Source organism: Haliotis asinina, chromosome 5 (genome assembly GCF_037392515.1).
Source record: "Haliotis asinina isolate JCU_RB_2024 chromosome 5, JCU_Hal_asi_v2, whole genome shotgun sequence".
Taxonomy (NCBI): Eukaryota; Metazoa; Mollusca; class Gastropoda; order Lepetellida; family Haliotidae; genus Haliotis; species Haliotis asinina.
This window is the reverse complement of record NC_090284.1, coordinates 26,501,416-26,516,469: the sequence shown is the minus strand read 5'-3', so window position 1 is coordinate 26,516,469 and position 15,054 is coordinate 26,501,416. Positions and strand designations below refer to the sequence as shown.

The 15,054-nt window shown below is 40.3% G+C and overlaps 1 protein-coding gene across 1 annotated transcript in view; it reads right to left on the bottom strand.

Moving 5' to 3' along the window:
• The window catches only part of LOC137284504 (diacylglycerol kinase epsilon-like), a 58,113-nt gene extending 43,491 nt beyond the window's left edge, over positions 1 to 14,622 (bottom strand). Inside the window, exons 1-6 of the mRNA XM_067816329.1 lie at positions 14,381 to 14,622; positions 12,467 to 13,141; positions 11,811 to 11,954; positions 11,405 to 11,550; positions 5,199 to 5,259; positions 4,795 to 4,908 (exon numbers count right to left, since the gene is read on the bottom strand). Of these exons, the coding sequence (XP_067672430.1) occupies positions 4,795 to 4,908; positions 5,199 to 5,259; positions 11,405 to 11,550; positions 11,811 to 11,954; positions 12,467 to 13,141 (1,140 nt within the window). The 5' untranslated portion in view covers positions 14,381 to 14,622. The remainder of the gene's footprint in view (positions 1 to 4,794; positions 4,909 to 5,198; positions 5,260 to 11,404; positions 11,551 to 11,810; positions 11,955 to 12,466; positions 13,142 to 14,380) is intronic.
• Between the last annotated feature and the right edge of the window lie 432 nt (positions 14,623 to 15,054).

Below are 15,054 nucleotides of genomic sequence, written 5' to 3'. Positions count from 1 at the left end.
AAAACACTGGTATTTTTAACAGCTAAATAAGAAAATGCAACTGTTTTCCCCAAACAGAAGCTGTTTGTGTGTGCATATACGGTTTTCCGATTGTGAGTCAGACACATGCAGTCACATGGTAGTAGGTCAATGTGATGCAGCCTGCATCCTGGAGTAATGTTACCTGCCCTGGGCTGACGCATTCCCATTCGCACATGTCACTCAGGCACTGTCTCATGGTCATTACGGACATCAGACTTGCTGTGTCATGTCAGGAATACTACACAGGTTTAAAATACACACTGTAGTGTCATGTCAGGTGTGCGTCACAGGGGTGAAATACACATAGTAATGTCATGTCAGGTGTACTACACAGGGGTGAAATACGCACTGTACTGTCATGTCAGGTGTACTACCCTGGGGTGAAATACACATAGTAATGTCATGTCAGGTGTACTACACTGGGGTGAAAACAAACCGTAGTGTCATGTCAGGTGTACTACACAGGGGTGAATTACACACTGTAGTGTCATGTCAGTAATACTATATGTGGGTGAAATACGCACTGTACTGTCAAGTCAGGTGTACTGCCCTGGGGTGAAATACACACAGTAGTGTCATGTGAGGTGTACTACACAGGCGTGAAATACACACAGTGGTGTCATATCAGGTGTACTTCACATGAGTAAAATGCACAGTGTAGTCTCATACCACATGTACTGCACAGGGGTGAAATACACACAGTAGTGTCATGTCAGATGTACTACACAGGGGTAAAGTACACACCATAGTGTCATGTCAGGTGTACTGCACAGGGGTGAAATACATACTGTAGTGTCATGTCAGGTGTACTGCACAGGGGTGAAATACATTCAACACTCTGTCATGTCAGATGTCCTGCATAGGGGTTAAATGCACACCCTTGAGTCATGTCAATGTGAGTGAGTGAGTGAGTTTAGTTTTACGCCATACTCAGCAATATTCCAGCTATATGGCGGCGGTCTGTAAATAATCGTGTCTGGACCAGACAGTCCAGTGACCAACAACATGAGCATCGATCTACGCAATTGGGAATCGATGACATGTGTCAACCAAGTCAGTGAGTCTGACCATCCGATCCCGTTAGTCGCCTCTTACAACAAGTATAGTCACCTTTTATGGCAAGCATGGGTTGCTGAAGGCCTATTCTACCTCGGGACCTTCACAGGTCTCATGTCGTTGTACTAAAGAGGTGTGAAATACATACTGTAGTGTTATGCCAGGTGTACTGCACAGGGGTCAAATGCACACTGCAGTGTCATGTTGATGTACTACACAGGGGTGAAATGCACACCTTAGTGTTGTGCCAGATGTACTACACAGGGGTGAAATACACAACATAGTATCATGTAAGGAATACTGCACAGTGGGAAATACACACCTTAGTGTTGTGCCAAACGTACTACACAGGGGTGAAATACACAATATAGTGTCATGTCAGGAATACTACACAGTGGTGAAATACACACCATAGTGTCATGTCAGGAATACTACACAGTGGTGAAATACACAACATAGTGTCATGTCAGGAATACTACACAGTGGTGAAATACACAACATAGTGTCATGTCAGGAATACTACACAGTGGTGAAATACACAACATAGTGTCATGTCAGGAATACTACACAGTGGTGAAATACACAACATAGTGTCATGTCAGGAATACTACACAGTGGTGAAATACACACCGTAGTGTCATGTCAGGAATACTACACAGTGGTGAAATACACAACATAGTGTCATGTCAGGAATACTACACAGTGATGAAATACACACCGTAGTGTCATGTCAGGAATACTACACAGTCGTGAAATACACAACATAGTGTCATGTCAGGAATACTACACAGTGGTGAAATACACACCATAGTGTCATGTCAGGAATACTACACAGTCGTGAAATACACAACATAGTGTCATGTCAGGAATACTACACAGTCGTGAAATACACAACATAGTGTCATGTCAGGAATACTACACAGTGGTGAAATACACACCGTAGTGTCATGTCAGGAATACTACACAGTGGTGAAACACACAACATAGTGTCATGTCAGGAATACTACACAGTGGTGAAACACACACCATAGTGTCATGTCAGGAATACTACACAGTGGTGAAATACACAACATAGTGTCATGTCAGGAATACTACACAGTGGTGAAATACACAACATAGTGTCATGTCAGGAATACTACACAGTGGTGAAATACACAACATAGTGTCATGTCAGGAATACTACACAGTGGTGAAATACACACCATAGTGTCATGTCAGGAATACTACACAGTGGTGAAATACAGAACATAGTGTCATGTCAGGAATACTACACAGTGGTGAAACACACACCATAGTGTCATGTCAGGAATACTACACAGTGGTGAAATACACAACACAGTGTCATGTCAGGAATACTACACAGTGGTGAAATACACACCGTAGTGTCATGTCAGGAATACTACACAGTGGTGAAACACACAACATAGTGTCATGTCAGGAATACTACACAGTGGTGAAATACACAACATAGTGTCATGTCAGGAATACTACACAGTGGTGAAATACACACCATAGTGTCATGTCAGGAATACTACACAGTGGTGAAATACACACCGTAGTGTCATGTCAGGAATACTACACAGTGGTGAAATACACAACATAGTGTCATGTCAGGAATACTACACAGTGGTGAAATACACAACATAGTGTCATGTCAGGAATACTACACAGTGGTGAAATACACACCATAGTGTCATGTCAGGAATACTACACAGTGGTGAAATACACAACATAGTGTCATGTCAGGAATACTACACAGTGGTGAAATACACAACATAGTGTCATGTCAGGAATACTACACAGTGGTGAAATACACAACATAGTGTCATGTCAGGAATACTACACAGTGGTGAAATACACACCGTAGTGTCATGTCAGGAATACTACACAGTGGTGAAATACACACCGTAGTGTCATGTCAGGAATACTACACAGTGGTGAAATACACAACATAGTGTCATGTCAGGAATACTACACAGTGGTGAAATACACACCGTAGTGTCATGTCAGGAATACTACACAATGGTGAAATACACACCACAGTGTCATGTCAGGAATACTACACAGTGGTGAAACACACACCATAGTGTCATGTCAGGAATACTACACAGTGGTGAAATACACACCGTAGTGTCATGTCAGGAATACTACACAGTGGTGAAATACACACCGTAGTGTCATGTCAGGAATACTACACAATGGTGAAATACACACCACAGTGTCATGTCAGGAATACTACACAGTGGTGAAACACACACCATAGTGTCATGTCAGGAATACTACACAGTGGTGAAATACACAACATAGTGTCATGTCAGGAATACTACACAGTGGTGAAATACACACCGTAGTGTCATGTCAGGAATACTACACAGTGGTGAAATACACAACATAGTGTCATGTCAGGAATACTACACAGTGGTGAAACACACACCATAGTGTCATGTCAGGAATACTACACAGTGGTGAAATACACACCACACCATACAAACAAATATTTTCAAATGTGTTCTTAAAATTTACTAAGGCCTAAAATTCAAATTTGCTTCTAATATATGCCTACATAAATATCAAACATTGTTTCAACTATAACAGACACCAAAACATCTCCAAATATTTAAACATATAAACTCTGAGAAAATGACATAAACAATGCAGGTTTTCTTTCACAAGAACCAACATGTGTTAAGGGTGTTCAAGCACTGTGTTGCAGTAGGCATGATGAAAGAGTGCAACCACATGTTGGACTTCCTTGGTGGGAAGGAATGTTATAATGCACTCAATTAATATAATTGCTTGGTGTATGTCACGTTTTGTTCTGAGGGTATTAGCACACATTCTTTGAATAATCTTGAAGCAGTTTAATGTAGCATCAGCATCTGTTAAAGACACCACAACGTTTTCAAATACACTTATACATTCATCCTTGATAATGGGGTCAATCACAGTAGCTCATTCAACAATCACTAAAGTAAGGCAGAAATTGGTTTAACACAAACCTGGAACATATGTGTGAATGAAATAACATGTTTTCAAGTTATCTCAACTAATGTTTTTTTAGATATTCTTTTTTCACAGTCATTGCCACAACAGCAAATGTGCGCAAAAAGACATTTTCTTGCTGCTTTCAGACCTGAAAAAAAGCACTTTTTTTTACACCTAAATAGCCTACTTTTGTCATAACGGATGAAAGAAGTCGCTTGTTTTAAAAAAGTCGTTGCCCAAGAACCCATTATGAAACAAAATTCCTTAGCTTTAGCATGGAAAAACAAGCAGAGTAAAGTTGAAAGGCATTCTGTGTGCTGGGTACTAATCTTGATTGTACTAAGTATTAACTTGCTTCAAAATTTGCAGAACTGTCAGCAATTCACAGTCAAATCAGAAATAATAGACAAGCCTTATCACACATGACAGATCTGACTAACCTACAAACACTTCACCCACAGTATGCACATCTGGTTTTAATATTACTAGATCACTCTTGAATTCTGGACTAACAACATCAAGAATGATTCAAGGGAGGTAACTCTTTTTCTCCTACTGCTAAATTGAAAACTTCAGATAAAAGAATTCTTGTGTGTGTGTGTGTGTGTGTGTCTGTGTGTCTGTGTGTGTCTGTCTGTCTGTTTGCCTGTCTGCATGCGCTCTGTAAAAACTAAATGTCATACAAATGAATCCACATCATGTGTATGTCTGTCATGTGTTGAGAGTACCCACCTTGTTGATGAGTCTGTTAGCAAACAACCATGGCCAGCTTTCCCTGCGCTTGTGAAAGTTGAGGGTGACTAGTGCATCAACACCAATAGAGGCGTAATTGTTCATCATCATTACCTGAAGGTAAAATGCAAATTATATTTAAAAAAACAAAACTTCCTGAGCTGATTTTCAAAAGGGCATTAAGTTCATTCTATTCATTGCTCATCTCAAATTATATTCAGTTTCCAGACAAAACTTTGTACATCTGCCTGTTTAACTTTATCCTGTATATCAAGCTGTTACTTAATGGTAAGTGTAATACACCCAGCTCACACACAAGGCATTAATTACACTGACACTCAAACACTGGCACTAGAACACTTTCATTGTCACACAGTACATGAGAGGTTGAAAATTACACTTACCCTTTTCAGCTTGGGCACTGATATTCCAAAGTGTTTCTCATGACTGATCTCAACTTTCCATCTGAAAGTTGTCAATCAAAATATCTCATCAATTTCAGTGCTCCCAATACCGGACTGCTGGAGACAGTGAAGCATCAGTAAAATCATACAAGGCGTGAACATGAGCTGCAATAGTCTGTGACTGCTGTCTTCATTGCTTGTCAAATAACAACAGGATACAAATAGGCTTTTTATGTGGTGCCCCAGTCCTGGAACTAGATTCCTTTCACATACTATTGACTTCTTTGGCAGGTACAAGTAACTAATTGAACACACTCACATGATGTATCAACACACTCAGATGATGTATCAACACACTCACATGATGTATCAACACACTCACATGATGTATCAACACACTCATATGATGTATCAACACACATGATGTATCAACACACTGACATGATGTATCAACACACTCATATGATGTATCGACACACTCTCATGATGTATCAACACACTCACATAATGCATCAACACACTCACATGATGTATCAACACACTCACATGATGTAGCAACACACTCTCATGATGTATCGACACACTCACATGATGTAGCAACACACTCACATGATGTAGCAACACACACACATGATGTAGCAACACACTCACATGATGCATCAACACACTCACATGATGTAGCAACACACTCACATGATGTAGCAACACACTCACATGATGTAGCAACACACTCACATGATGTAGCAACACACTCACATGATGTAGCAACACACTCTCATGATGTAGCAACACACTCACATGATGTAGCAACACACATGATGTAGCAACACACACAAATGATGTAGCAACACACATGATGTAGCAACACACACACATGATGTATCAACACACTCACATGATGTAACAACACACTCATGTGATGTAGCAACACACTCACATGATGCATCAACACACACACATGATGTAGCAACACACTCACATGATGTAGCAACACACTCACATGATGCATCGACACACTCACATGATGTAGCAACACACTCACATGATGTAGCAACACACTCTCATGATGTAGCAACACACTCACATGATGTAGCAACACACTCTCATGATGTATCGACACTCACATGATGTAGCAACAAACTCACATGATGTAGCAACACACTCACATGATGTATCGACACACTCACATGATGTAGCAACACACACACATGATGTAGCAACACACTCACATGATGCATCGACACACTCACATGATGTAGCAACACACTCTCATGATGTAGCAACACACTCACATGATGTAGCAACACACTCTCATGATGTATCGACACACTCACATGATGTAGCAACACACTCACATGATGTAGCAACACACACACATGATGTATCGACACACTCACATGATGTAGCAACACACACACATGATGTAGCAACACACTCTCATGATGTAGCAACACACTCACATGATGTAGCAACACACTCACATGATGTAGCAACACACTCACATGATGTAGCAACACACTCACATGATGTAGCAACACACTCACATGATGTAGCAACACACACACATGATGTATCGACACACTCACATGATGTAGCAACACACTCACATGATGTAGCAACACACTCACATGATGTAGCAACACACTCACATGATGTATCAACACACTCACATCATGTAGCAACACACTCACATGATGTAGCAACACACTCTCATGATGTAGCAACACACTCACATGATGTAGCAACACACATGATGTATCAACACACTCACATGATGTAGCAACACACTCACATGATGTAGCAACACACATGATGTATCGACACACTCACATGATGTAGCAACACACTCACATGATGTAGCAACACACTCTCATGTGTATCGACACACTCACATGATGTAGCAACACACTCACATGATGTAGCAACACACACACATGATGTATCGACACACTCACATGATGTAGCAACACACTCACATGATGTAGCAACACACTCTCATGATGTAGCAACACACTCACATGATGTAGCAACACACTCTCATGATGTAGCAACACACTCACATGATGTAGCAACACACTCACATGATGTAGCAACACACTCACATGATGTAGCAACACACTCACATGATGTAGCAACACACTCACATGATGTAGCAACACACTCACATGATGTAGCAACACAATCTCATGATGTAGCAACACACTCACATGATGTATTGAACACACCCACATGATGTATCAACATACTCACATGATGCAGCAACACACTCTCATGATGTAGCAACACGCATGATGTATCAACACACTCATATGATGTATTGAACACACCCACATCATGTAGCAACACACTCACATGATGTAGCAACACACTCTCATGATGTAGCAACACACTCTCATGATGTAGCAACACACTTTCATGATGTAGCAACACACTCACATGATGCAGCAACACACTCACATGATGTATTGAACACACTCACATGATGTATTGAACACACTCACATGATGTATCGACATACTCACATGATGTATTGAACACACTCACATGATGTAGCAACACACATGATGTATCAACACACTCACATGATGTATTGAACACACTCACATGATGTAGCAACACACTCATAGGATGTAGCAACACACATGATGTATCAACACACTCAAATGATGTAGCAACACACTCACATGATGTAGCAACACACTCACATCATGTAGCAACACACTCACATCATGTAGCAACACACATGATGTAGCAACACACTCTCATGATGTATCAACACACTCTCATGAAGTAGCAACACACATGATGTATCAACACACTCACATGATGTATTGAACACACCCACATGATGTAGCAACACACTCACATGATGTAGCAACACACTCTCATGATGTAGCAACACACATGATGTATCAACACACTCTCATGATGTAGCAACATACTCTCATGATGTAGAAACACACTCACATGATGTATTGAACACACCCACATGATGTAGCAACACACTCTCATGAAGTAGCAACACACATAATGTATCAACACACTCACATGATGTAGCAACACACCCACATGATGTAGCAACACACTCACATGATGTAGCAACACACTCTCATGATGTAGCAACACACATGATGTAGCAACACACTCTCATGATGTAGCAACACACTCACATGATGTAGCAACACACTCACATCATGTAGCAACACACATGATGTAGCAACACACTCTCATGATGTATCAACACACTCTCATGAAGTAGCAACACACATGATGTATCAACACACTCACATGATGTATTGAACACACCCACATGATGTAGCAACACACTCTCATGAAGTAGCAACACACATAATGTATCAACACACTCACATGATGTAGCAACACACCCACATGATGTAGCAACACACTCACATGATGTAGCAACACACTCTCATGATGTAGCAACACACATGATGTAGCAACACACTCTCATGATGTAGCAACATACTCACATGATGTAGAAACACACACACATGATGTAGCAACACACATGATGTATCAACACACTCATATGATGTATTGAACACACCCACATGATGTAGCAACACACTCACATGATGTATTGAACACAACCACATGATGTATCAACACACCCACGTCATGTATCAACACACCCACATCATGTATCAACACACCCACATGATGTATCAACACACCCACATGATGTAGCAACACACTCGCATGATGTATTGAACACACCCACATGATGTAGCAACACACAATGTATCAACACACTCGCATGATGTATTGAACACACTCAAATGATGTTTCAACACACACGACGTATCAACACACTCAAATGATGTATTGAACAAGAGTCATCAGAAGATGACATATCCCCCCAGCCACCACATGTTTGAAAGGACAAATAATCTGAGAGTTACTCATTGTTTTTTAAGAATTGTTTCCATGGAATTATTGAAAGTTATAAATTCTATATATCTGTAACCAGCAAAGTCATAATTTCAAGATCTGTCTCATATATCTGCCAAGATCTGCTGACAGACATGAAATGGTTTTTGAGTCGTGCCCTGGGAATGAAGCCCACCCCTCCATTTTGAGACTAAGTCTGAAATGTTTCCATGGAAACCAAGAAAATAATACATCACAAAAACCTTTAAAAACCAAAAGGCACTACTTTGGATTCTGCCACACATATCTAGAAAGTTTTACTAACAGATATTTAGAAGTTTTAGAGTTCTGCTCTGGAAATGAAACACACTTCTCACTTTTCAGACTAGGTCCGAAAGGTTTCCATGGAAACCAAGAAAATAATAAATCACAAGATCCTGTATATAGCAAAAGTTCCACTACAGGTTCTGATTGATATATCTACCAAGTTTTGCAGAAAAACATTGAATGGTTTTTGAGTTCTGCTCCGGAAACGAAGCCCATCCCACCATTTTGAGACTAAGTCTGAAACATTTCCATGGAAACCGAGCAAATATAATAAATCACAAAAACCTGTAAATAGCAAAAGGCACCACTTTAGGTTCTGATTGATATATCTACCAAGTTTTGCAGAAAAATATTGAATGGTTTTTTAGTTCTGCTCCGGAAACGAAGCCCATCCCTCCATTTTGAGATCATGTCCGAAACGTTTCTATGGAAACCGAGAAAATAATAAATCACAAAAACCTGTACATAGCAAAAGGCACCACTTCAGCTTCTTACTGATATATTTACCAAGTCGTGCAGAAAAATATTGAACTGCTTTTGAGTCCTGCTCCGGAAATGAAACATACCCCACCATAAGACTAACACCAAAATGTTCCATGGAAAAACAAAAAAAATATAAATGCCAAAAATCTGTAAATAGCAAAAGGCACAACCATAGGCTGAGATTACTATATCTATCAAATTTGGTAAAAAAATATTGAACGGTTTCTGAGTTATGCCCCAGAAACAAAACGATTACAGACGGGGGGATAACAGTCTAATGATGCATCATCAACACACTCAAATGATGTACCAATACACTCTAATGATGTATCAACACATTCTAATGATGTATCAACAGACTCAAATGATGGATCCTTCACACAATGGGAACACTGAAATGATGGATCCTTCACACAATGGGAACACTGAAATGATCGATCCCTCACACAATGGGAACACTGAAATGATGTATCCTTCACACAATGGGAACACTGAAATGATCGATCCCTCACACAATGGGAACACTGAAATGATCGATTCCTCACACAATGGGAACACTGAAATGATATATCCTTCACACAGTGAGTGAGTGAGTGAATAAGTTTTTATTTTACGCCGCACTCCGCAATATTCCAGCTATATAGTGGCGGTCTGTAAAAACCAGACAATCCAGTGATCAACAACATAAGCATCAATCTGTGCAATTGGGAACTGATGACATGTGTCAACCAAGTCAGCAAGTCTGACCAACTGAGCCCATTAGTCGCCTCTTACAACAAGCATAGTCACCTATAACGGCAAGCATGGGTTGCTGAAGGCCTATACTACCCTGGGACCTTCACAGGTCCCTCACACAGTGGGAACACTCTAAAATGATGCATCCCTCACACAGTGGGAATGCACACAAATGATGTATCCCTCACACAGTGGAGACACAGCCAAATAATGTATCCCTAACACAGTTGGAACACACTCAAATGATGTATCAAACTTACTCAAATGATGTATCAAACTTACTCAAATGATATATTGAACACACTCAAATGATTTATCGAACACACTCAAAAGATGCATCGAACACTTAATAATGCATCGAACCCACTGAAATCATGCATCGAACCCACTGAAATCATGCATCGAACCCACTCAAATGATGTATGGAACAAGCTCAAATGAAGTATCGAACACACTTAAATGATGTATCCCTAACACACTCAAATGATGCACTTCCTGTGTCCTTTACATACTGAATACACATATATGAACACAACCAATGATCCATAATGCAGCATTGTGTTCACTCACACAGAGACCTGTCGAGGGCTTCCAGGTGAACTTCATTCCACTTCATCGCTAACATTATGTTCACACACAGACCTGTCGAAGGCTACGGGGTGGGCCTTATACAACTGTCTCACTAACATCATGTTCACACACAGACCTGTCGAGGGCTACGGGGAGGGCCTTATACAACTGTATCACTAACATTATGCTCACACACAGACCTGTCGAGGGATACGGGGTGAGCCTTCTTCAACTGAGACAACACATCTGTGACCTGCACATCGCCTGTGTAGCCTTCACCCCATCCCAGCACCCGAGAAAGGTCGTTTCCCGTGCCGAGTGGCAGTATACACACCCGTGGGGGGTTCTGGAACATGACACAGGACATATACCAAAACATATCATCAGACAATCATACATACTTCATAGTCCAGAACTGCTTGCTGGGTGATTCCATTCAGACACATATATTTAGTCATTTGTATACGTTAAGAAAATGTCCAGAAAATAATACAAAATTTGCAACAAGAATAGTTGAAATTGATATATATATATATACCAAAATTTGGGTTTGAAAGCATTGTGGGTGCACTGATTAGTATATGTCTAGGGTGGAAGCAAATATACCTTGAACTGTAGTTTCTCTATAGACTTCAGGACCCAGCCAATGGTGCCATCGCCCCCACACACTAGGACACGCACTGGGATGAGAGGGAGGAGATGGCACCACTCAAGGCCACTCTCTGGGGGAATGTCATGGAGATCTATCACCTAGCAACACAATACACAGGATCATGACTGCATTTTGTACAGTGCATTTCTGTCTATACACATGAACACAAATAATGAAATATATCTAATTGATTGCAAAGAGAGGATGTAATTGAAGTTCTTTTCAAGTCATGTTGTTCACTTCCATTGCCTTTGTACATTTAAACCTGATCAACCTTTTCTATCCCTGGGCCTATAAGGAGTAGGGCAAAGACTATAAAGTGAGTGAGTGAGTGAGTGAGTGAGGTAGTGAGTGAGTGAGCGAGTGAGTGAGTGAGCATCATTCCAGCTATCTGGCAGCAGTATGCAAATAATCAAGTCTGGACCAGACATTCCAGTGATCAACAGCATGAGCATCAATCTACACAAATGGGAAACGATGACATGTGTCAACCAAGAGAATGAGTCTGACCATCTGATACCGTTAGTTGCCTCTTACAACAAGCATGGGATAGTGAAGAACATTTCTAACTTGGATGTTCACAGGTCTAAACTCACATGAATGAACATACCTGGGCTGGGTTCAGTATTGCACGGAATGCTTGCAGAACATGTTCCCCATCATTGTTCCCGCTCTTCCTGTTAGCTATGACAATCAGAGGAGACCATTCTGGAATGGAAGGTTTGCGGACAGACTTCACAATGAGATGTTTACGACCTTTGAGCCCAACCCACTTAAGTTCAAGGCAGTTTGGAGGTACAATTTCTTTACAGTTGGCCCCCATATCACAGATATCAGTGGAGGGTGTACAGTCATCATGGACGGTTCGCTGACACCAGCAACATCGCCGATCACACAGCTCTGGGGAGTTGCCACAGTCTTCACCACACACATCACAGACACTGCACAAGGGGAGGTTACCCGGAATCCACTGGTGATGCATTACCTCCCCCTTAATGCACACCTGTTTACATTTGAACTTCTTGTCTGCTGCTCTCATGTTGTGGTCATCCACACTGATGCCGCAGGAGTCACACCTGGCACCGTGAATGATGTGGTAACCACTAATGTTGCAGTATGTGGGCTCTGTGAACAGGTCCACCATGAACCATCGATGCCCCTTCCGTATATCTCGCACGGGCACTTCATAGTGTCTGAGTCGGTATCGTCTGTACAAGCGGGACAGGTACACCACAAAGAAGAGCATAGCCAACATTGCCCCGATGGCCTTGTACATATCATCCATCTACAACACAGAAGAAACAATTGGTTTGGCTTGAACTGTAGTTCATCAAATAAAACTAAAACAAATATACCTTGGTTGATTGCATCAGAGACAAATTTAATATGATAAGAAATACAATATGGTTTCTGATTGCATGACATCATACCTCAATAAGGCCTCCCTAAGTAATGGAAGGAATTACGGCAAATTTGAAGGAATTGCACCTCAAATGTAAACAAACGCAGCCCACTCGCGAAACAATTGTAGTTATATCGATAGTTTAGTGGTAGTAACATAATCACAAAGCCCCTATTGGAAACAATGTCAGGGATACTTGAAACACGCTCAGCTATCTTCAGAGATTTCTCAGCTCCGTTTCGTGATTTGTCGGTCGCGTCCTGAAACTATCATTTTGACAGGTTTTACTTGTGTTCAGGGTTATTCTGGCTGTGTGAAGCAGTACCTATGTCATAACAAAGGATATACAGTAAAGAGGTTCAGTGAATTTGCCATTGGTTTTTGTTGTTGACTTATGCTTAAAAAACATAAAGCATGACCATTATGGGACATTATTTCTTTCAATGAGTCTGAAAAATTAGTTTTGTTTAGTAACTGAACTGTATTGTTGTGAACAATATGTTGTATCATTACTGTATACTGAAGTATATAACTGTACAGACATTTTTACACACATGTACAACTTTGCACTGTGAAATGTTTGGGTAATCATGAAACGATCAAATATGAGAATTCATGAAGATTGCCCTGGTTGTCAACACGTTCTCTCCAAGCCAGTCAAAACACTGTTTGTTGAGATGCTGATGCTAGTTGATGATGACACTGATGATTACACTGGTTAACTTAAAAGGTGCCAAATGGGTAGCTTAAAGTTGATTTGCTTTGCTAGACTGAATATGGTACAAACATAATACTTGGAGATCACGCAAGCTTTTTTGGTCTCTGTCATTACAATTTACATTGACTTAGTTAAAGTTTATAAAACAAGTGTTGCCTTTACTATACAATCAATGAATCATACATTTTGCAAGACGATATCATATGATATTGTTTATATAGTTATAACCCTTCATAATGATCAATACAATGTTCACTTTCAATTCCGTACGACAAATCAACACTAAGTAAACATTTTAGTAACATTTCCCTGGCTATGTACAATATGCCACATCTTTTCAAAATTCGCATGTGGAAATGATCAATATAACTCTTTCAACACATTGTAGACAACAGGTTGCATACCGCTAGTCAAACCTCTGCTGATGTCCCTCAACGAGACGACTTGTAACCAACAATAACAACATCTCCTAAGTATAAATGTGTTATACAACACTGGTTAACGATGACGTGTATTTTGAGACATGTCAGTGACTGGTGGGAGGAAGCTGCGATCTCCGAGCATGCCTAGAATGTTCAGAGGGTAGCGTGTATTAGCAAATGTTTATTTCTGTAAAAACATATCTCATCAGGGAAGAGCTCTGATTCAAGGGACGCAATCAAATGATATTTTACGCACGAATCCATTGCCAGTTATTGATAATTGTTCGTGGTTTAACTTGTACAAATGAGAATTGTTCACAAAATTAACAAACTATTTCCAGATCTATCTATAAGGACAGAACGAATTAAAGGTTACGATGCCATATTTAGAATAATCAGTTGTCTACCTTTATACACTGTCCTACGTAATTAAGGTACCGTTCGTAAATTTTCATTTTTATTGAGAAGCATGTTCCATGTGAATGCCCCACACCATCACCTACAAGGTACGTACAAAGAAAGTGGTCCGCTCTTGCACGTCATGTTCAAAGTCAATGACCCCACACATCGCCTCCCACTTTCCATAATTTTAAGCATATATATTTTAATATTTTTATGTACAAAATTGCTGATTCCCCTAGTGCATGTGTATAAAT